The sequence below is a fragment of the Kogia breviceps genome, chromosome 10, assembly GCF_026419965.1.
Source record: "Kogia breviceps isolate mKogBre1 chromosome 10, mKogBre1 haplotype 1, whole genome shotgun sequence".
NCBI lineage: Eukaryota > Metazoa > Chordata > Mammalia > Artiodactyla > Physeteridae > Kogia > Kogia breviceps.
Window position 1 is genome coordinate 41,126,016 of NC_081319.1, and position 24,470 is coordinate 41,150,485.

The 24,470-nt window shown below is 40.4% G+C and overlaps 2 protein-coding genes across 5 annotated transcripts in view; one reads left to right on the plus strand and one right to left on the minus strand.

Annotated features, from left to right (window-relative positions):
• The window catches only part of KLHL18 (kelch like family member 18), a 149,689-nt gene extending 138,548 nt beyond the window's left edge, over positions 1-11,141 (minus strand). Inside the window, exon 1 of the mRNA XM_067044375.1 lies at positions 10,739-11,141. The gene's annotated coding sequence lies outside the window, so the exon portion shown is untranslated. The remainder of the gene's footprint in view (positions 1-10,738) is intronic.
• Positions 11,142-11,273: 132 nt separating this feature from the next.
• SETD2 (SET domain containing 2, histone lysine methyltransferase) overlaps positions 11,274-24,470 on the plus strand; it is a 117,760-nt gene continuing 104,563 nt past the window's right edge. For 2 of the 4 annotated variants that reach the window (XR_010842590.1, XM_067044447.1), the window contains exon 1: positions 11,307-11,478. Coding sequence is in view for 3 of the 4 variants with exons in the window: in XM_067044447.1 (XP_066900548.1) it covers positions 11,408-11,478 (71 nt within the window). In the remaining variant the exon portion in view is untranslated. Of the gene's footprint in view, positions 11,479-24,470 lie in introns of all 4 variants that reach the window. The other 2 variants (XM_059078154.2, XM_067044448.1) reach the window with 2 other exon arrangements.

The window sequence follows — 24,470 nt, forward strand, 5'->3', positions numbered from 1 at the left end:
AAGTGATTTAGTTATACATATATTCTTTATTATATTCTTTCCATTATGGTTTGTCTCGGGATACTGAATATAGTTCCTTGTGCTATACAGTAGGACCCTGTTGTTTATCCATTCTATATGTAATAGTTTGCAACTGCTAACTCCAAACTCCCAGTCCATCCCTTCCCCCACCCCTGTCCCCCTTGGCAACCACAAGTCTGTTCTCTATGTCTGTAAGTCTTTGTTTTGTAGATAGGTTCGTGTCATATTAGATTCCACACGTAAGTGATATATGATATTTGTCTTTCTCTTTCTGGTGTCAGCATCTGTTAAAATTGTATTTTGTCATTCAATTTGAAATTTTCCTGGTTCTTGGTGTATGATGAATGATTTTATTTTTAATTTTTTTAATATTCTAGGCTTAAAAAATTATTTTGGCTGTGCTGGGTCTTCATTGCTGCGCCTGGCTTTCTCTAATTGCAGCGATCAGGGGCTACTCCTCATTGTGGTGCACGGGCTTCTCATTGCGGTAGCTTCTCTTGTTGTGAAGCGTGGGCTCTAGGCACGAGGGCTTCAGTAGTTGTGGCCCATGGGCTCAGTAGTTGTGGCTCACAGGCTTTAGAGCACAGGCTCAGTAGTTGTGGCGCACGGGCCTAGTTGCTCCTGTAGGATCTTCCCAGACCAGGGATCAAACCCACGTCCCCTGCACTGGCAGGCGGATTCTTAACCACTGTGCTACCAGGGAAGTCCCAATGAATGACTTTTAAAAAATGGTATCCTGGACATTTAGAGCATTATAAGACTCTGGATCTTGTGTAAACCTTCTATTTTAGAAGGACCACTCTGACACTAGGCCAGATGGAATGGAGTGCCACCTCCTGACTGCCAGGTGGGGGTGAAATTTCAGGTTTCCCATTTCTCCTTCTTTCATACCCCAGAGGGGAGTGGTGCCTTGTTCCTGTTGGATGGAAGTGCAGATTTCTGGCTGCCCACTATGCTGGACAACTGATAACTGATATAAGGATAAATCTGAAAAGTAACTGAGAGTAGAAAGCAATATTGCTTTTGAATTTCTTTGTTCATTCATTTAAATGCTTTCTTTTCATGGCCTCCATGAGATCACACTCTCCTGTTTGTCGTTAACTTCACCTCTGTCCCTTTGCTGGTTTATCATTCTTTGACCTGTAAGCACTCAGTTCTCAATGCTCAATCCTGAGCACTGTCCTTTTATCTGTTTTTTTCTCTAGCTGTACTTTTTCCCTAGGAAATCTTATGCAGTCCTATAGCTTTAAATATCAGTTGTATATTGAGGACTCCAAAATTTGTATTTCCTTATGAGAAATCCTCTAAATTCATGACTGGCATTTTGAACTGCTCACTTGACATCTCCATTTGAAGTTTATCAGCATTCTCTGCCTTAATACATTCAAAGCATAATTATTAATTCCATAACCCCTAAGCTATTTCTCCCAGTCTCGTGTCCACCAGTCATCCAGTTGCTGAGGTAAAAAATTTAGGATTCATCTTTGATTTCTTTCTTTCTCTCATATCCCACATCCAAAACATCAGCAATAGTATCAGACTAGTCTGTACCTTTTTGCACCTTTCTCATTGTTTGGATATACTTACACAAGCATTTACAATAATATGCATATCTTGGTTTAAAGAAATAGACTCCAAATACTTTTTTAAATTGAAATCCCTATAATTCAGTAGATACATACTTTGTTCTTCTAATTTCTTAATGGAGCTCTAAATATATCCAAACATCTATAGATCAATATTTATTTACTGGGGTGTGGTGGTAGTAATTTTTCCTTATTTTTTCTCTCACTTCCTCCCCTTCAACTCCCAACTCAATATAACTTGACTAAATGACATATAGTTAAAGATATGCTCATATCTTTTATCACACTCACAAAATCAAATAAATATTTTCATGTATATATACACATTTTTATTATGTCTCAAAATCCTGCTTTTCCTATTCAACAAACCCCCAAACCTCATGAAAACTCCTCTAGAACACCAAGCATGGTGAAAATTCTTTTCAATGACAATATAATATTCCTTGGTATGGATATTCTATGAAGTAGAAGTTCATAAATAGAATTTGCTGTGTCAAAGGATGCACACATACGAAGTTTTTATTAAATAGTAAATAGATACAAATATTAATCATGCATAGGGTAGACAAAATAATAAAATATCTATGTACTTAGCATCTAGTTTAAGAAATAGAACTTTACCTATTCTCTGAAACCTTCTGGGTGCCTCCATGTGATCCTTTTACCCCTTTAGAAAAAAAATTATCCCGAATTTTTTACTTTTCCCTTTCCTTCTTGAGTTCTGCCATTTTTTTTTCCTTTTTTTCCCCTACGGGTCAGGTCCTGTGCAGGGACCCCGGATCTCTGATTCCAGTGGGTGATCCTCCTTGCCAGCCTGCCCACTTCAGCTCTGTGGTCCGCAAATCCTGGAGTGGATGAATCCTGGCAGAAGTGGGAGAGCCCGGCTCTCATGAGCAGCCTAGCTCCAAGTTCTGCCATGTTTAATTCCTTGTACAATCTGTTGTTTAATTTTGACTTGTAAAACTTCATATAAAGGGAAAAATATATTCATTTATTCCTTTTTATCTTGCTCATTATGTTCCTGAGACTTAACCATTTTGATAGGTGTAGCTATGTTAACATCAGACAAAATAGAAATAAAGCTCACTAAATAATGATAAAAAGTTGAGGGCCCTAGAACGTTGGAATTCTAAACATATATGCACCTAATTACAAATCCTTAAAATAAGAAAAGCAAAATTTGACAAATTACAAGGAAAAATGGATATATTTACCACTATAGTGGAGATTTTAAAACACCTCAAAATAATACATAGATCTTACAGACAAGAATCAGAAGATACGAGCAACATAATTAAGATTGAATTAACACACATTTGGTGTTGCACTATACAATTAGAGCATTCACATCCTTCTAATGCACATGTGAAATATTTATGAAAATTGACCACATATAAGTTCAGGTAGTAATTCTCAACAAATTTCAAATGATTGATGTTATATAGGCCATATTCTATGAGCACTATGCAATTAAGTTAGAAATTACTAACTAGGGGGGAAAAACACTTCTGAAGTTTCAAAAGGAGACTTGTAAATAACTCATTGGTTATTTAGTTCTAATAACTGGTTATTTAGTTCTAATAACTAATTAGAACTAAAGATCAATGAAATAACTAAACAACAAAATTGTATAATACAGCTAAAGTAATAACAGGGAAATTAAGAAATTTAAATGCTTATGTTACAGGGGGAAAAAAGACAAAACTAACAAATTATGTCAAACTTAAGAACTAAAGTAGAAGTAAAATAGTGAAGATGAAAATACAAAATTAATGAAAGAAATAAAAGATATACGGTGGAGAAGGTGCATAAAGCCAAGAATTGGTTCTTCTAAAAGACTGTTGACCAATTTCTGGCAAATTGGGGAAAAAATATACAAATAATGAGAAGTGGGACAAAACTGTGGAAATTGCAGAGACTATAAAATTAACTGAAAAAATGAACAATTTGATGCCAAAAAATTTGAGAACTTCGTTCAATTTGGACGACTTTCTTTTTTTTTTTTTTTTTTTTTTTTTTTGTGGTACGCGGGCCTCTCACTGTTGTGGCCTCTCCCATTGCGGGGCACAGGCTCCGGACGCGCAGGCTCAGCGGCCATGGCTCACGGGCCCAGCCGCTCCGCGGCATGTGGGATCTTCCCGGACCGGGGCACGAACCCGTGTCCCCTGCATCGGCAGGCGGATTCTCAACCACTGCGCCACCAGGGAAGCCCCTTGGACGACTTTCTAAGATAACATAAATTAGCAACTGACTAATGAGAAATAGAAAACCTATTTGGTCCCAGAACCATTAAAAAATGAATTATCGGTCAATTTTTCTTCAAAAAAGGAAGGCAGGGAGGAAAGGATAGACAGACGGATGAACATACAGACCCAGACAGGCAAGGATAGGATGAGAAAGAAAAATTATAAGCTATTCTCACTCTTAAATAAAGATGCAATGATCCCGAACAAAATACTATTAAAGCAAATCCAGCAATTTGTTTACAAGGTAAAAATCATGACCAAATTGAGTTTGTTTCAGGAATGAAAGTTTGGGTTCAATATTGCAAGTTTATTTCATGTAATTCACCATATTAAAAAGTTATGATGGTGTGGTAGGCAGAATAATAGCTCCCCAAAGATGTCCACTCCCTAATCCCTGGAACCTGTGAATATATTACCTTAAGTGGCAGGGACTTCCATGTGATTGAATTACAGACCTTGGGGTGGGGAGATTATCCTGGATTACCTGGGCTCAATCTAATCACAAATCCTTAAAAATGGAAGACAAAAAGAGTTGAACACAGAGACAAGGACAAGGATTTAACATGCCTGTTGCTAGCTTTGAAAATGGAAGAAAGGGGCCATAAGCCAAGGAATGTGGCAGACTCTACAAGATGGGAATGACCCTTACTCATTTTATAGCCAGCAAGAAAGTGGGACTATGGTCCTATAATTTAAGGAACTGAATTCTGCCAACAATCCAGAGGAGCAGGAAACAGATTTTCCTGTTGTTCTGCACAGTCTTCTCATTGTCGTGGCTTCTCTTGTTGCAGTGCACAGGCTTTAGGCACGTGGACTTCAGTAGTTGTGGCTCGCAGGCTCTTGAGTGCAGGCTCAGAAGTTGTGGCAAATGGGCTTAGTTGCTCTGTGGCATGTGGGATTTTCCCGGGTCAGGACTTGAACCTGTGTCCCCTGCATTGGCAGGCAGATTCTTAACCACTGCGCCACCAGGGAAGCACTAGCCTGACATCTTTTTCTATCCATTTACATCTTTCTGTGTTTTGTTTTTGGTTTTATGTTTCCCTATTTCTTTTTTCTACATATCTTGCTTTTTTAAAAAAAATTGATTTTCTCCCTCCATTAATTTGGAAATGATACACTCTTTTAGTAGTTACTCAAGACATTTTAACTTGTACACTTAAAAGAGTAAAGCTTAATCAGTATGTTTACCCTCTTCCCAAACAGTACAAGGACCTTGGAAAACTTCATATCCAATCATCACCCCACCCATCCCACTTCCAAATTATGACTTTGTTATCCAGGATATTAGTTCTAACTTGCTTTACTTTATTAACAACACAAATTATGTATTATTATTACTTTCTATGGTAAATATTTTTTAGTTTTAACCACTTATTTACCAATTTCTTTGCTCATGATTCTTTCTTATATCAGGGATTATGATCTATTGGTGACACACTCCAGATTTTCTGCCTGAAGATGTCTTGAATTGGATAACCAAGTTCAAATCCTGGCTTTACCACTTCTTAGTCATGTGATTTAACCTTTGGGATTTTTGGTTTATTTTGTAAAGCAGAGATAATCTTGAGCAGTTTGATCCTCTGCTAGAAGGGAAGAAGCCAGCTCAGGAGATGAGTTCTCTGAAAGGGTGCCAATATTCAAAATAAAACAGGACAAAAGCAAACACTATAATCATTTCTCTGAGTGCTTGATAATCTTGTAGGGAAGACAAGTTTAACACATATTGCAAAAAAATTTACCTAATAACAATATTCCTGTATACTTAAGGGCTAAAGTATGTGGTTCTTTTTTAAAAATTAATTTATTTAATTTATCAATTTTATTTATTTATTTAGGCTGTGTTGGGTCTTTGCTGCTGCGTGCGGGCTTTCTCTAGTTGCTGTGAACGGAGCTATTCTTTTTGCAGTGTGCAGGCAAGACTCATTGCAGTGGCTTCTCTTGTTGCGAAGCATGGGCTCTAGGCACACGGGCTTCAGTAGTTGTGGCTCGCGGGGTCAAGAGTTGTGGCTCACAGGTTCTAGAGCACAGGCACACGGGCTTAGTTGCTCCATGGCATGGGGGATCTTCCCGAAGCAGGGATTGAACCCGTGTCCCCTGCATTGGCAGGCGGATTCTTAACCACTGTGCCACCAGGGAAGTCCCCGTGGTTCTTTTTTTTTTTACCATCTTTATTGGAGTATAACTGTTTTACAATGGTGTGTTAGTTTCTGCTTTACAACAAAGTGAATCAGTTATACATACACATATGTTCCCATATCTCTTCCTTTTTGCGTTTCCCTCCCTTCCACCCTCCCTATCCCACCCCTCTAGGTGGTCACAAAGCACAGAGCTGATTTCCCTGTGCTGTGTGGCTGCTTCCCACTAGCTATCTATTTTACATTTGGTAGTGTATACATGTCCATGCCACTCTCTCACTTCGTCACAGTTTACCATTCCCCCTCCCCATATCCTCAGGTCCATGCTCTAGTAGGTCTGTGTTTTATTCCCGTCCTACCACTAATCTCTTCATGACACATTATTTTTTCTTAGATTCCATATATATGTGTTAGCATACGGTATTTGTTTTTCTCCTTCTGACTTACTTCACTCTGTATGCCCAATGATACGGTTGGCTTGTAGGAACTTATGAAGGAGACTTACAGAAGCCTGTTAACTGCTCAACAATCTAGTCCCGACAGAAAGATTCAAAGTGAACATTTTGAGAGCTTCTAAAAGAAAAAGAAAAGTAAAGAAAGTAAGGTTTTCAAAAAAGTAGCAAAGTAATAAAACAAACTTAAAGAGTTGGGAAGATAGACTTATGTCATGAAAGTCAGTTAACAAAGCAGTATGAAACAGAAAAGACAACTACAGAGTATAATACTATATATATATATATATATATGAAGGTTCTTGGCTTGATACAAATAATATATGTAATAGGGCTCAATGTAGGTCTTGTATTGCTTTCTATTTTTTTAACTTGTGTTGAAATGTGCTAATTAAACATGAATAAAAATCAACTATAATTACACCTCCCCAAGGAGGGTATTCCAGAACCAAAGAGTGTGAAAGATTTGTGTAGAACAGTTAAAATAACCATTATTTTAAATGATGCTGTCTTTTTTTGGTATACTGATTAAATCTAAAATAACTTTCAATTCTGTTGAGTCTCATGTAGCTACATAAATTTATAAGGTATCTAATTTTTTACTGTATGGCTGTATGGTTTACATGTGCTAGGTACTTTCTCAGACATTATCCCATTTCATGGTCCCCAAATGCTGAGATGTTGGTTATATATATTTCTGTCCTACAGAAGAGTAAATATACATTAACCACTTGATCCAAGTCTTTCATTTGTAGAGTAACATACTTTATATTTTGAAAACCACCTTACTCATTATATTTTTAATTAATGGAAAATAATTAGTTTCGGTTACAACAGAATGACATATTGATCTATTAAAATTAAGCAGTAAATCAGCATTAAAAAACTGTATGTAACAGCTTATAGACACCCAAATCATGTTTCTATTCTAATGCTAGGATGTACCTGTTCGTAATCATGACATAATGGTTAATGTGCAACTACAGTAACAGCCAATTTTGGTTTCCTAGAGACCAAATAAAGAAAAATACATTTTTGGAATATGTAACACAATTCCTCTATTCAAAAGAACACTGGACTAGAAAAAAACAAACTGATGACAGGATCATTAACATCAGGGAATAGATTCAAGATAATATTTAAATAATCAAGGAAATTAATTAGGTGTCTCACAAACTGTTGTGATCTTCATAAACCTTGTACTGGCAAGCTTCAACTTTCAAACATTTGATCTTGATATAACCCATCCTTCTGTATAACATTCATGTATACTCCCAAACTGCATCTCTGATATTAAATTCAACCTTTTATACATGGGCAGACCATTATTAACCATAGGCTATGGCCATTAAGAATGGGCCTAATTCTGCCAACCTGAGGGTGTTTGTGGGAGCACATGGGTAGAGATATGGTTTCCCACATTGCCCTGCTCACACTGTCCTGCTCACGCTGCCCACATTGACTTTGTTGCCACTGTCAACCCTGTCCCCTCTTGGCAAAGCCAGGAACTTTGGGGAGTTGTAGGACTGAAGGCCTGGGGCTTGCATGCCCTTCCCACGTTGGCATTTCTTGAGGAATACAGTCTTCTGACAATCCTTAGGTCAGCGAAGGATTTGGTGAGGGAAGAATGGGACAGGAAGAGGCAAGGGTAAGTAGGTAGGGGCAGCTTCCCCACTCAGCCCCAGCTGTAGGTTCGAGGGGTAACAACCTTTTCTCCCTCTCTCTCCTAGAGCCTTAGCCAGGTTCCCATTTGAAGCCAGCAGAGCTCTGACTTGGGCACATTGAAAAGAGGCAACACCCAGCGGTACCTCAGACTACCTCTGTGTCTTGATTTTATTGCTTCTGTGTTTTATCAGTCCTAAGAACTGTCTTGTCAACATATGACCTGAAAAATTTTGTTTACACATAGTAGTTTTGAAGAATGTGCTCAAGCAATCAACTGGTGCTCTCTCCTCCACCTCAATTATATTTTTTCTTTTCCCATCCAGGTACCAGGAGTATAACTGTGGGCAATATCGGATGTTTGGCCTTCCATCTCCCCTAAGGCAAGAGATGCCCTAGTCAACTTTGTTTCAGGGTCACTACTGGCTATGTTTGGGTCACCCTGAGATGGGAGTGCTCTGGGCCTACAGCAGTAGTAATGGCAGGAGCAATTATGAAAATTTCTATGGTTTTAGCACTCTGAGAATAGAATGCCTTTTATAATATGTTTTACTTTAAGACTTTTGACATTTTTCCTTCAAACATATTTGTAAAATGTTTTATGTAAGAAAGTAGGAGATAGTCAATTATAAGCTAAAAACCAAATTATCCCACAGCTCTGATCAAGAGGCCAGGCCCAAGTATGTGTTCCAAGGATGCCTTCTCTTTGAATTTAAAATACGTGTACAGAGAACTTCTAGGACAGTGATAGATGAGGCCATTAAATAGTACTCAGTCTGCCAACAATCTTGCCTGTAAAAACTCGGTTCATTTATTTATGTTTGGGGCTTAGTATTTCCCACTGAATCCCATAGTTTGGCATGCTTATTGCATTGGGTTCTAACCAGACTAATGCTATCTTAAGACCAGGTATTATCAAGACCAGCTGCACCTCCTGCAAGAGAACTATTTACTTTGTTATTTAGGAAACAGGAAACTTGTAACTGACTGCTTTTTTCTCATTCACCTCAGTTTAGGTCCTTATCACCTCATACTTAAATTATTTTAGCCACCTCCACCTATAATTAAAGTAGCCCTTTCCTGTCTGTCCAATTTCAAGTGCCTCCCAATGGCCTATGTGGCATCTAAGGCACAGGGCTCCAATCTGTTCTTTCAAAGCCTAAAACATAACACTTACTCGATGAGAGGTATTGTGCAAGCATGTTTTATACAATTTAGTTCAATAATCACAACACTCTGCAGTGGATAATACCTCTATTTTACAAATGAGGCACTGGAAGCATGAAAAGTAACCATGCCTAATGTCACAAAGTCAGAAAGTGGTGGGCTGGTATACAATGCCTTGTAGCTCTTAACCACTGTACTATAACATCTGAGTGAGTGCTTGTTATCTATTGAAGGTTTAAAGCTTTACAAATATTATCTCATTGGATCTTTACAACAGTGAGGTCCTGTCCACATTAATATTCTCATCTTACAATGAGAAAAAGCAGATAAATTAGATAATATTCATAGTTTGTAAAGAAGTGGCCATGGGAGACTTGAACCAAGGGAGTGAGACAGGCTCTGGACCTGCATGACATGCCTAAAAACCAACAAAAAAGCCAAAATAATCCCCAAGTGAGAAACAATGATGATAAAGCACTAACAGACAGTGACAACATACATATGTGTGTTTACACACACACGCACACACACAATATAAAAAAGAGTTAGTAAAGGATGTCTAGTCTCTTATACTGTCGGTTGCTAAAACGGAATACCATAGACTGGGTGGCTATAAACTACAGAAATTTATTTCTCACAGTTTTGGAGGCTGAAAGTTGGAGATCAGGGTGACAGAACGGCTAAGTTCTGGTGAGGACCTTCTTCTGGGTTGCACACTGTTTTCTCCTTGTATCCTCAGGGCAGACAAGGAGAGAACTCAACGGACTTTTATAAGGGCACTAATCCCATTATTCATGCACGCTCCACTCTCATGACCTAATCACCTCCCAAACATCCCACCTTCTAATACTATTATCTTGGGGGACAGAATTTCACATATAAATTTGTGGGGTGGAGTACACATTCAGTCCATAACACATACCTCCATCCAATTGTTCGCTGGTAAAATCCGATTCAAAATTACAGTGGAAATTAAAAAACTACAAAAAATCTGATCTTATGAACCTCCCTTAGAGTTTAGCTAATAGCTTTATGTATTCTTGTTTCTCCTTCCAAAAATAAGACTCACAGCCCTTTCAAGTTATCCTACTTCATCTTACCATGTCATTTTTGCAGGAAAGTGATTAATAACCTTTTCTTAAAAGACATTTCCTCCAAGGCCTTTAAGAACCACGCAGAGGACGGGATCCGCAGCTCCCAGATGCTGGGGGGCAGAACACGTACAGTTCCAGGTGGAGGTGTGGGTGGTGGAACGCAGCCCGGCGACAGGCGGACGGGGCCCAGCCGACCCAGTGGGGGCGGGAGGTAGGAAGGGGCGTCCCCAGAGCTCAGCTTTAGGGCGAATCCCCAGCCTAGCTCCGCTTCCGTACTTGTTGAGGGGACGAGATGAAGAGGCAACAGGGAGAAAAAGCGAGGAAAAATAAAGGAGAGAGGGGCGAGAGGCACGGGAGAAGCGGCAACCGCCTTACCTCAGAGCCCGCAGGCCCGGGGGAGGGGCCCTCGGCGCCGCTGCGGACTCCGGCGCTCCGGGAGGGCAGGTCTTCGAGAGCGGCGGAGCAGGCAGGCTAGTGTCCCGGTGGGCTCGGGCTGTTTCCCCGTCGTCGCCGGCAAACAACCCCGGGGCACGCCGGGTCACGCCTCAGCGCCCCGCCGCCACAGCGGGCCCGAGGGAAGGTTCGCGGCGCAGCGGCTCTCGGCCCGGGGCGGGCCAACGGCGCTCAGGCCTGGGGTTTATTGTTCCAGGAAGTCGCTGGCGAAGTCGGGCCGGGTCCGCGGGCTGCGCACAGCCCCTCCCGCTTCTCCCGCTGCGGCCTGAGGACAACCGGCAGCTGCCGGCGCGCCGACTGGCGGCGGACTCGCGGCGGGTGCGTGTCTCTTTAAGGGGCCGGGCCTGTGCTGCAGAGGGGAGGGCGGGGTAAGCGTCGCTCCCGGTGTGAGTGTGTGGGGGAGAGAGCGGCGGGCGGGCGCCGGAGGGAGGGAGCGAGCGAGCGAGGGAGCGAGCGACGCGGGCCGCCCCTGCCGCCGCTGCCGCCGCCGCCGCCGCCGCCGCGGTCGGACCAGCGGCCTCCTCCCCTCCCCTCCCTCCCGTCGCCCTGCCGCGGGGAGGGGGCTCGCGTCGCCGTCTCCAGCCGCTCCCGATGAAGCAGCTGCCGCCACAGCCGCCTCCGAAGATGGGGGATTTCTACGACCCCGAGCACCCGACCCCTGAGTAAGTATCAGCTCAGCGGCTTCCCGCTGCCCTCGGCCGTCTCAGCGCAAGCCGAGGGCGGCGCGTCCTGACGGGTTGTGGCGCGGGGAGTAACGGGCTTGCGGTGGACTCGCGCAGGCGGCGTGGGGAGCAGGCCCGCGCCGCCGCCACCGGCCCCTTGTCCCGGCCGCCGCGGGCCGGCAGTTGGGCCCGGCGTTGGCGCCGCTACTCGCGTCGCAGCGGCGGTTGGGCCGGGCCGGTGGGGGAGGGGCGGCGCGGCCTCTGCCGCCACCGCCGCGTCTGCACCGACCCGGCCGGCCCGAGGCTCGGCGGTCTCCTCCGGCTCCTCGCGGCCTGCGCGGACCGCGCTACAGACGAAGGAGCCAAGTCGGATGAGCAGCCGGTGCCAGACTCGGCGAGAGGGCACCGGCGAGGGTAGGCCGCGAATCCCCGAGCTCGGGTGAAAGCCTGGCCCGTTGCCTGGCGTACCGGCGACGGCGGCTCCGACCGGAAGGGCCTAGCCTGCGTCTCTCGGCCCAGGGCGGCCGAGGGCCCCGCGTTGCACTCTCGGTTTTGATTTTTTTTCTCTTGGAACTCGATCCTGGCCTGGTAGTGCTTCCGGCTTCATATTCTGCACCTTTGGCATTTCGATTTTGTAATGGTGGCGAGGTTTGAGTGGCCCCAATGTTGAGGTGACACCGGGTTGGTTTTTCCGCCCGAAGGTGAAAGCATCCGCAGGGGCAACGTTCTCTACTAGATTATGAGATTTGCACACTTTCGGACACTCTACTTCCTTGGTAGCAGCAATCTCTTACCCTGAACAGATGACTTTCTACTCCTTTTGAAGACTTTGTTAAAAAGCAAGAATCGTTTGAGGATTCTCTAACTAAACAAGCAGTTTTCTAGAAAACCGAAATATCGTTTTGCCCAATAGTACGTTTTCAGCCTAGGACATTTTTACATTTCTGTTGTGGGCTATGTCTGCTACTGTATCTGGTATCTCAAGAGAGCTTCTACTCCAGAGCCTGGATTCACTCTTTCTCTGCATCCTCACAAGACTATTGTTTTACTATCCTTAAACTCCATTTGCTGGTGTTGGTTGAAGTCTAGACCTACGAATATGACTCATTTCAAACTTCACAGTTGATAGGGATTTCAAATGAAATTCACTTTTATGACCAGAATGATTCCAAGAGATATGCTCTTTTGACACATTTTTCCTTAGTTTTGGTGTGGCTCTTTATAGGCTTTTGGTTTGAGACTTGGAAAACCTCAAAAAAAAATTCTGTATCACGATCCAATAAACGCTTATTGAGCACTTGTCCTGTCTAAAATAACATGCTAGCTCCTGAATGGGCTAAGTGGCTGCTTTCAGTTCCTTTTTACCAGGTTGTTTGGTGAAGTCCAGAAGCTTTAAGTATCACATTCTTACACTTCTTGGGGGAAAACATAATTTTTCATACTGCGTGGGAAAATGGACTCAGAAGTGCATCTCTGATAGACGTGAATGTGGGGAGGAATCAAGAATGTTTTATTTTTTTATATAAGGTCTTGGAGTTTTTATTTTCACTGCTTTTTGGCAGTGGAGGTTTCTAATTTCTAGCAGTGACTAAGTGCTAAACTACGTGTGTGTGTATGTGTTAACCTATTTGGAGTATAAAAAGAATTATAAAATGTTTTATTTCATAATACTATAAGAATTGGAAGGGGTCTTGATAGGCATCCTGAACGATATCCCCTCTTTTACAGATGCCGGAATTGAAGCCTAGATAAGTGAAGTGACAAATCCTATGAGGTAGTATGTATAAACTAGTTAGGGTTTGTAATATTGGAGAGAAAAGCGTTATAGTGGAGGGTTAAAGAACTTGGATTTCAGAGTCAGGCAGACCTGTGTTTGAACACTCGTTGAACCTTGAACAAGTGATTTGATCTCTCCAAGTTTGAGTTTTCTCGTCTTTGAAATAGGTGTCATAATGGAAGCAACCTCATAGGGCTTTTGGGAGAATCAAATGAGAACATATGGAAAGCACTTGGCCCAGAGCATGGCACGGGTAAGTGCTTCTAGCTGGGGTCATCAAGGAACACTTAAGAGGATTTTAAGTCAAGCATGAAAAGATTAGGTGGGCTAGAGAGGTGGTGCCATGGCTGGGGGAGAGGAATGACCAAGTGACCTTTTTAGACTTCAGATAGTTTGAAATGCTTCTTAGACACATGAAGAAATGAAGCATGAAACTTAAACTCAGTTTGATTGAAGTAACAGTTGGAACCTGATGTTCTGTGTTTGCCTTCTACCATTTAATCAGACACAGCTGTAAGATCTGGCTTTTCCTGTGGCATATAGGATTGTGTTTCAGGTGAAAGTGGCTGTATTCACCTGAGTATCTGTGTGTTAGGTGTCTGCTGTTGGGCAGGCCCTGGGCCAGGTGTTGAGGGCACTACAAATTAGATCCAGTCAGAGTCTTCAAGGAATTCTTCTAATGAGAGACACAGGCAAGTACTTTACAATGATAGAAGTGCTGTTTTTTTAAGATATGCATGTTTACTTTGTGCCAAACATAGGCATACTAGAGGTGAGTGGTATACAAAACAATTTTGCTTGTGTGGGCACCCCTCCTAGTGCGGGGTGATAATAAATAATAATGGAATGTTCAAATATAAGTGCTTTGGAAAATGGAGCACGGTAAGGGAGATTCAGAATTTCTGGGGTAGATGTTGAAATTTAAAATGAGGTGAACTGGGTGAGCCTTCTTGAGAGTGATATTTAGGCAAAGACTTAAAAGGGAGGAAGTTAGCCTTGTTGACATCTGGGGGAAAAAGCTTTCCAAGTAGAGGGAATAGTTTGTTCCAAGGTGCTGAGGCCGACCTAGTGAGTTCTGCTCAGTATGGCTAGAATGGAATGAACAAAAAAGTAATAGTACATTATGTTGGGGTGGGATACAGATTTCACAGGGCTTGGTAGAGGCTTTATAAGGACTTTGCCTGGAGTTTTCAACCAGGGAGTGACATGATCTGCTTTCAGCTTCTGAAGGATCACTCAGTTTGCAGGGGAACAACAGTAGAGGCAGGGAGACTTGTAATTGTAAGGAATCTAGGGGAGAGATGCTGGTGACTTGTATCAAGGCAGTAACAGGAGATAGAAATGGTTGAATTCTGGTATATTTTGAAGATCAAACCAGTACAATTGGTTGATAGATCAGATGTGGCATGTAAGAGAGGAGTCAAGGATGATTCCAAGAGTTTTGGTCTGAGCAGTGAGAAAGATGGAGTTGCCATCAACTAAGATAGGGATGACTGTGAGAAGAGCAGGTTTGGGGAATAGATTAGGAGTTCAGTTTTAGACGTGGTAAGTTTGAGATGCCTGTTACATATTCTGGTTGAATTGATATCCAAGTCTGGAATTTAGGGGAAGGGTCTGGACTAGAGATAAACTTTGTAGTCATCAACTTAAGTAGTATTCAAAGCCACAAGACTATATGAGATCACCAAGAGATCCAGTGTAGAAAGAGAAGGACTCAGGATTGGTCCTTTTTTAAACCGCAGTGTTAAGAGGATTGATATAGTGGGCAGTGTTAACATGGATGGCATCCATAAACTTAGGGGGAAAATTACCTCTTCACTAACCTCTAACTAGAAGTTAGCATTCCTTTTAATTATTAATGTAAACAGCAAACTACAGCCCTATTAACAGTACCTGTGATTTACTACTAGTACAAATCACAGATATTATATTGTGATTATTGTAGATATCTCAAAATATTATTTATGTTCATCATTACATAGAAATTACAGTAAATAGGAGCTCCACCACTAGATTGTTGAGAAGCATATATATATTACTATGTCATACATTTGAGTATTTTGTCCCCAAGGTAATTGGTCTCCTTTGTTTATTTCATATATTTAAAAATACTAAGCTGAGAAGGAATTTGCAGGCTTCATCAGACTGCAGAATGGTCCACGGCAGAAAAAATGTTAAACCCTTGAGCTCTGGATCCTAATTCCTGGTTTAGAATCTCACCTCTTTTACTTAATAGCATTATGAACCTGGGCAAATTTTGTAATGACTCTGTGCCTTAGTGTCCTTATATGTAAAGTCAGGATCATAACAGTATTTTCTACAAAGGGTTTTATGAGGATTTAAGAATTAGGACAGTGTTAACTCTTTTATTATTAGTATTGGATGGAAAGATGCAGCTAGAAAGAACAGTACTTTACAAGGCACCATGATATGAAAAGCATGGTGAATTTGGCAAAAAATAAAGTTTATTAACTGGGAAAAAATACTTTAGCATGTCAAATAAAATATAAAGCAGTGAGGATAGTCGTGTTCTCATAAAATTCTCATAATTCATCTAAGTTACAATGGGGATAGAGATGCCCTAGGAAGCCAACTGAAAGAATAACGTGGTCACCAGATTCCACATATGGTCTGGACCTTTAGTAGCTTTGCAGCTAGTACATAATTCAGTTTTTGTTATTTTATAAGAGAGAAATAGCTTTGTAGTGATTGAAGTATGTTCTACAGGCCAGGGACAGTCTTTGGTCGGTACATGGGAGGCCAAAATATTACTTGGAGGCTTTCCTGGTGATCACAGAAAGCCCGGTGGAACTATTCTAGTACTTAGGATAGAGTATACCTCTCCAGAATTCATGTCCCTCTTTGCTCTTGCCTTATCTAGATTTCAGGCCCACCATTCTTCTGCTGACACACTATGTCTTTAGAAAGGTGTCAAGCAACTGTTCATACAGTTGTGTTTTCCTAAGAAATGTTCAAACTGCCAAGACATATCTATCAATCTTACTTTTCTAGTGTTAGTGGGACTTTTGTGTTTCAAATCTTCTCTGCCACTTTTCACTGTGGTGTTTAATTGATTTAATCTATTCCCCTTTAAATTGAAATGCATTATGATTTACTTTTTATTTATATTTATTTATTTATTTTTTTGTGGTACACGGGCTTCTCACTGCTGTGGCCTCTCCCGTAGCGGAGCATAGGCTCTGGACGTGCAGGCTCAGCGGCCATGGCTCACGGGCCTAGCCGCTCCGCGGCATGTGGGATCTTCCCGGACTGGGGCACGAACCTGTGTCCTCTGCATCGGCAGGCGGACTCTCAACCACTGTGCCACCATGGAAGCCCTATGATTTACTTTTTAAACAGATATTTATAATAATTTTTCTTAACCCTGACATTTAGTGTTGTTCTATGAGCATTGTCAGTTTTTTCAGAGAAGCTATAGTAGTCATATGCTAGAATCAAAAGTTGACTAGCTTCATCGTTTCTATTAATTTTTCCAGGATACTATAGAGCACCTTGTTTTGTAATGCACTAAGGGCTATTATTGTAAGACCCTGAGAAACGTTTCATATTAGAAACTGAAACATTTACACCTAGAGTAACTGAAAGTCAGGTTTAGAATTCTTCCTTTCCCTTTCTGAGAGAGATCCACTCTCTAGGGGGAAGGAATCTTTTATTTTGAAAAAAAATTCAAACTTGCAGGGAAGTTTTAAGAATAGTATAGTGAACTCCCATATTTTCACCTAGATTGACCAGTAGTTGAAATTTCACATTTGCTTTATCTTTCTGTATAAAAACATATATACCTGTGTTTGTTTATTTTTGGCTGAACCATTTGAGAGTAAGGTGTAGGCACCATCACCCTTCACCGCTGAATAGTTCATAGTATTACCTAAGAATAAGCATTCTCTTAGATAACCAACGTGCAGTGATTAAATTCAGGCAATTTAACATTTATAGTATTACACCTGATATATGTTCATATTTAAAATGTGCCTGTTATCCCAATAGTGTCCTCTTTTTTCAGTCTGGGATTACACATTGGATTTAATTGTCATGTCTCTTAGTCTTCTTTATTCTGAGGATAGAGCTTTAAATTCAAGGTTTGAAGGTACTTTACTACTATTATCTCTTTGTACTAACCATCAGTGTGATATTTTGAAAACAATAACAATGTCTGGTAATAGGTTTGAAATGGTTTCTTTTTTTATTTTTATTTATTTTTTTGGCATGCTGAGCGACATGCTGGATCTTAGTTCCCTGACCAGCGTTAGAACCTGTGCCCCCTGCATGGAAGCACGCAGTCTTAACCACTGGACAACCAGGGAAGCCCTGAAATGGTTTGTTTTTTTAATTACCAAAACAATAAATGCTTATTGCAAAAGAGTAAGATAATACAGATGTTTATAGAGGAAAAAGTAAAAAACCATCTTTAGCATCTCTTTCTGGCTCCATCTCTTCAAATCCCACATCCAAGAGGTAACCACTACTGACAATTTAGTGTGTACCTTTCCAGACCTTTTGTTTTTGTCTACTACACATATTGTATCATCTACATGCTTGCATTTATGTATAAGATGTGCTTATGTTTTTTTAACAGGGAATATTCTATACTGTGGATGTACTATGTTAAGATGCTTTGTTTTCTTACCATGTTACAGAGTTTAAAAGGGCCTTAGGATATGTGCTGTGTGGAAAGTGTCTCCTAAGTACATCTGGTAATTTATGATGGTGTTTTGCATTTCTCTTTAGAGTTTGATTCCTATATTTTTCTCTTTTCTTTCTTTCTTTTTTTTTTTTTTTTTTTTTTTTGTGGTACGCGGGCCTCTCACTGTTGTGGCCTCTCCCCTTGCGGAGCGCAGGCTCTGGACGCGCAGGCCCAGCGGCCATGGCTCACGGGGCTAGCCACTCCACGGCATGTGGGATCTTCCCGGACCGGGGCACGAACCCGTGTCCCCTGCATCGGCAGGCGGATTCTCAACCACTGCGCCACCAGGGAAGCCCTCTTTTCTTTTTTAAAATTTTATTTTTTTGTCCATACTTATTTCTGTTTATCCTGTCTGGTGCTGATGGATTAAATAGCTTTTATTCCTGCCCTTTGATTAGTTGGTTGCTTATTTTAAAAACTCAAGGTATTTAAGTATAGTCTCTTGAAAATGGTTGATTTGAAGCTAGCCAACAAACTAGCCAACTGAAAATTCAATAGGTTTGGTTTTTTTTCATAATGGGAATTATATTTGGAAGTGTACTTTCATGGATTCAAATGAGAGGCAATTTTTGTCATTCTTGGTTACCATACATTAATCAGGTGTTGTATTTGAGTCCCTTAGCTTTAGAATTAATGTATAATGTCCTTTACGTATGATTTGGTAGTTTTTTTTTTTTTTTTTTTTTTTTTAAATCAAGCTCAGTGGTTGCTTCAGTATCTTTTCCAACTGAGCAAATACTTTGGTCATTAGATGGAGGTTTAAAGTTGGTGTGAATTCCTAAAGATGCTTTTTATTTTAGAATGCGTTTTCTGTCCGATGCTAACATCTCACAAGTGAAAATATCCTTAAAATCGTGTGAGTATTGATAGGAATTTGATCGTGCTGGCCGGCTGCTACCAGGTCTGCTTACTGGGAGCACTGCTGTGAGCTTGTAAGAACCTGGAGCAAGTGGTGGTTTCTGACTGTAGCTCTTCCTGCTGCCCACTTCCTGCAAAGTACAGTTAGACTCTTTGGGGAGGGCTGTATAGTAATCACCAATATTTGTTTCATGATTAGCTCTTTGGAGACTCATGGACTAACTTGTATTTTGAGTCTTTTGTGTGATATTTTGCTTCTTGGTGGATAGTTGTTAATTACATATGCTCTACTTTAGTAGGCAGAAGATGCCATGTTTAAAATTTTTATGGATTTTGTATGAATGTAAATTAGAGCTAACATTTTTCATAAATTGTATAGATGGATGCAAAAACCTTTCTTTGGAAGTCCATTTTTCTGAACCTGAGCGCACACACAGACTTTCTAAAATTGCCTGGTTAAATATATAACTCTTCGATTAATTTCTCAATTCTAGTATCTATATCAACTCTAAAACATAAGCTACACATTTTATGGTACTGCTTCTGTGCTGAAAATTTAGTTAAGGATTATCTATAGTAAACAGTTGAATTTTGTTGAGGTACAGTAAAACATTTTGTTAGAAATAGGTGAATATGTACTACTGAAGTTTTCCTCAAGGTCACCATCATAGGTATCTTATTTAAGCTTAAGTTTACTGTATCCATTAAAAAATTAAAAAATCTGTTATGGGTGTATTATTATTTAGGAAACCAATTGTATAAATTATGAGAAATATAGGGTGGAGTTTTCTTGGCAGATTACAGCAGTTTGACGAATTAATGTTAATAACTAAATAGTAACATTGAAACAGTGGTAGTTGAGTATAAAACAAGTATTTCCCCAGTTATAGAATGCTCACGTGTATTATAGAGAGACAGTGAGACTACCAAAAAATACTTGGTGCTCACCTTTCTTTGACTCCTTTTCTTTATTACTAGAGAAGATAATGATAGTGTCAGAGGATATGAAATTGGAGCAGGAGTTGGAACCTATGATAGGACATTTTTTTCAGCTGTGCATATGCTAGCTGCAAAATTTGTTAGCTATGTGCTTTTGTGAAATGTACTCATTGCTTAAGTATTTTCATTATTATTTCCATATAAATATTTTAAAAGATATATTTGTATACATGTGTATTTTTATAATTCTCCAACTTTTAAGATACTTTGGGTGGTTACTAATACACAGCATCAAGAAAGACTAACATTTCATCGGAGCCTGTCTGTCTTAACATTCATCTATTCTCTTGCATGATCTGGACTTGTTGGTTCTGTTGCTAGGACCTAAGGAATTTTGTAGTCCTATGTACCAGAAAATCCAAGGACCATGATGAATATGTTTTAGAGACTTATTCTTTTAAATGGAGTAATTCCAGTAACTAGCAGCTGGGAACATAGTAGTATGTGCTTAGTATTGATAAATGTTTGAGTTGACCTGATTCTTCATAGCTATCATTATTCTGTTTTCCTTATAGAGTGAATAGCAGCATTAATAATAACTGACATTGAAAGACCGTCACTATTAGATTAGGAGAGAGGAGGTCAGGGTACTGAGTGGTATGTGTTGAGCTGATGAGAGTGATTGGTGCTCAAGACACTTTTTAGCCTTCTTCTGTTGATCCTGGTGGAGACAAACTAATGAAAATTAGAGATCTCATGGTGGTGTTCTGAGAGAGATTATGACAGCTGCCTTTGGTGGGACAGTGTAGTGTGCTTTGTATATCCCCCGCGCCCCCGCCCCAGTCTTTTTAGTTGTTTTATACTTGTGTATTTTCCGGAATGGATAACCTATTTAAACGAGGCCCCTGTGCTTTACTCTTGTTTGTCTTTTATTCAAATTCTTCAGATCAATAGTTTCTTTTATCTCTTTATGAATATTAGGGGCCAAAAGGAAGTGAGGAAGCTACAAATGCAGTGATAAATCAAGGGGTGTTTTTGGATATACCATAAAGCTGTGACATTGAAAAATGGTAGAAAACTTGGTACTCTAAAAATGGAGGCTTTTGTTGTTCTGTAGGATAGTTGATGCTGTTTTCTTAAAGTGTAATTGCTTAGCTCTATAATTTTTAAAAAATTTTTTATTGAAGTATAGTTGATTTACAGTGTTGTGCCAGTCTCTGCTGTACAGCATAGTGACTCAGTTATACACATATAGATGTTCTCTTTTTTATATTGTTTTCCATTATGGTTTATCCCAGGAGATTGGATATAGTTCCCTGTGCCTAGGACCTTGTTATTTATCCATTCTAAATGTAATAGTTTGCTTCTACCAACCCCAAACTCCCAGTCCACCCCTCTCCCTCCCCCACTCCCCCTTGGCAACCACAAATCTGATCTTTATGTCTGTGAGTCTGTTTCTGTTTTGTAGCTAAGTTCATTTGTGCCATACTTTAAGATTCCATATATAAGTGATATTATATGGTATTTGCCTTTCTCTTTCTGACTTACTTCACTTAGTATGATAGTCTCTAGGTCCATCCATGTTGTTACAGATGGCATTATTTCTTTCTTTTTTTTTTTTTTTTTTTTTTTTTGCGGTATGTGGGCCTCTCACTGCTGTGGCCTCTCCCGTTGCGGAGCACAGGCTCCAGACGCGCAGGCTCACTGGCCATGGCTCATGGCCCTAGCCGCTCCACGGCATGTGGGATCTTCCCAGACCGGGGCACGAACCCGTGCCCCCTGCATCGGCAGGCGGACTCTCAACCACTGCACCACCAGGGAAGCCCTATTTCATTCTTTTTTATGGCTGAGTAGTATTCCATTGTACATATGTATCATATCTTCTTTATTCATTTCTCTGTCGATGGACATTTAGGTGGTTTCTGTGTCTTGGTCACTGTGAATAGTGCTGCTCTGAACATAGGGGTGCATATATCTTTTTGAATTATAGTTTTGTCTGGATATATGCCAAGGATTGGGATTGCTGGATCATATGGCAACTCTATTTTTAGCTTTTTGAGGAACCTCCATACTGTTTTCCACAGTGGTTGCACCAATTTACATTCCCACCAACAGTGTAGGAGGGTTCCCTTTTCTCCACACCCTCTCCAGCATTTGTTATTTGTAGACTTTTAAAGTTTTATTTATTTAATTAATTTATTTTTTGCTGCATTGGGTCTTCGTTGCTGCGTGTGGGCTTTCTCTAGTTGGCGGCGGGCAGGGTGCTACTCTTTATTGCGGTGCGTGGGCTTCGCGTTGTGGTGGCTTCTCTTGTTGCAGAACAGAGGCTCTAGGCGCACGGGCTTCAGTGCCTGTGGCTCGCGGGCTCCAGAGCACAGGCTCAGTTGTAGCACATGGGCTTAGTTGCTCCGTGGCATGTGGTATCTTCCTGGACCAGGGCTCCAACCTGTGTCCCCTCCATTGGCAGACAGATTCTTAACCACTGCACCACCAGGGAAGCCCTATTTGTGGACTTTTTAATGATGGCCATTCTGACCGGTATGAGGTGGTACTTCATTGTAGTTTTGATTTGCATTTCTCTAATAATTAGCAGTGTTGAGCATCTTTTCATGTGGCTATTGGCCATCAGTATGTCTTCTTTGGAGAAAAGTCTAGTTAGGTCTTCTGCCCATTTTTTGATTGGGTTGTTTGTTTTTTTGTTATTGAGTTGTATGACCTGTTTATATAATTTGGAAATTAAGCCCTTTTCCATCACATCATTTGCAAATATTTTCTCCCAGTCTGTGGGTTGTCTTTTTTGTTTATGGTTTCCTTTGCTGTGCAAAAGCTTAAAAGTTTGATTAGGTCCTATTTGTTTATTTTTGCTTTTATTTCTATTGCCTTGGGAGACTGACCTAAGAAAACATTTCTAGGATTTATGTCAGAATGTTTTGCTTACCTTCTCTTCTAGGAATTTTATGGTGTCATGTCTTATATTTAAGTCTTTACGCTCCATGGCTGTGATTTTAAAGGGCATGGGAGCTAGTGCCTCTCACTTTACAGAGTAAGGAAGGAAAAGAAGTTCCAAAGAAGTTCACGCTATGCTCACCAGCTAGTTTAATGGTAGTACCACAACTTGAGCAAAGGTCTCTTCATTTACCAATTTGTCAAAGACTATCTTCTTAACGGTATTAAGAAATAATATTTGGAATAGCTGCCATTCATAATCAGCTGGATTTCTTTATTCTGAGTTGTTTTCCTAGAGGTCTTCTGGATTAGTTTTGAGGTGCTTATAATAGTTCAATTTGGAAGGTGCAGGGGATTCCCTAGTTGAGTTGGTTCTTTCGTCTGACTTTGCAGATATGTATTCTAGAGGATTAGAGGCCTGGACATCATTTCAGCAGAAGGTACACTGGATATGTGGATCATCCAGGTCTGCCTCTTTGGCCAAGTGCCTTTAGTCTGAAATCTGCATTGGAAATGAGCTTCTAGGAACTTTTAATCCCATATGAAACTCAAGCCTTGGTTTGTTGTCTTTCCATAAACTAAGGAAAACCATGAGAGGTACACATGTAGAGAACTTGCCTTTTGTTGAGAGGTGTAATGTTTGTTTTTATGCCTTTCACGTATCATGCATACTACTGCACTGCTGCTTGTGCTTTTTTTTTTTTTTTTTTTTTTGTCTTACCAATGCATACTGTGTCCAGGCCTTGAGGTAGTCCTAGTTCAAGGGTGCTCTTAGGACTTTAACTCATAGTTTTTGGACAGATGGACACAGTTCATAAGTAGCAATAATGAATATATCTGTGGGAGCATAAGATGCCAAAGAGACTTCCTCATTGTTGATACTAAGGAATCAAAGTAGTTGCGGATTAACAGGAGAGGCTATACAGTCATGGTTACTTTGAAATAAGAAACTTGAGTGTAATTTGCTAATGTCTGTAGATGTTTTTTCTACTTGAAGAATTGTTTGAGAAATGGGGACCATTATTACTTTAACAACCTAAGTTCTTCTCAGTTGAACATCATTAAGACCCTAATTCAATTAATCTCTGATTTAGAAATTTACATTATTCAAGGTTAATTTTAAAACCAGTGCTTATTTTATGGTGCTGTAGAGGTAGAAAAAAGGTACACAAGTTTGGCAGATATTTAAATTGAACCTGCATCATAACTTTGAAATTTCCCTGTTAGTAAATTTTCGTATCTTTAGTCTTCATTAAAAGAAAGTTTGAGGAGGGTAAGTAACATTGTTTTGTTTGTTTCATTAACCTTTCAGGTTAGTTATATTATAGTTTAAACCTAGTTGCTAGAGTAATTTTTTTTTCTTTTTTTTTTTTTTTTTTTTAAGTCCATCAATGAACATAATACTTTGATTTTGTAAGAGGCACAATCTAGAACAGGGTCGGCAAACAGGCCACTGGGCCAAATCCAGCCTGCCTGCATGTTTTCGTACAGCCTGTGAACTAAGAATGATTTTCTATTTTTAGATGGTTAAAAAAATCAAAAGAATAATATTTTGTGACATGTTAGAAATTTCAGCTTCATATCATTTTATGTCCATAAATAAAGTGTTATTGGAACACAGCTATGCTCACTCATTCACAGCAGTCTGTGGCCCCTCCCGCCAGCCCTCCTTCCATCCTTCCCTCTCTCTCCCTCCCTTCCTTCCTTCCTCTCTTTCTCTCTCTCTCTTGTCTTTATTGAATTCGTTACAATATTGCTTCTGTTTTA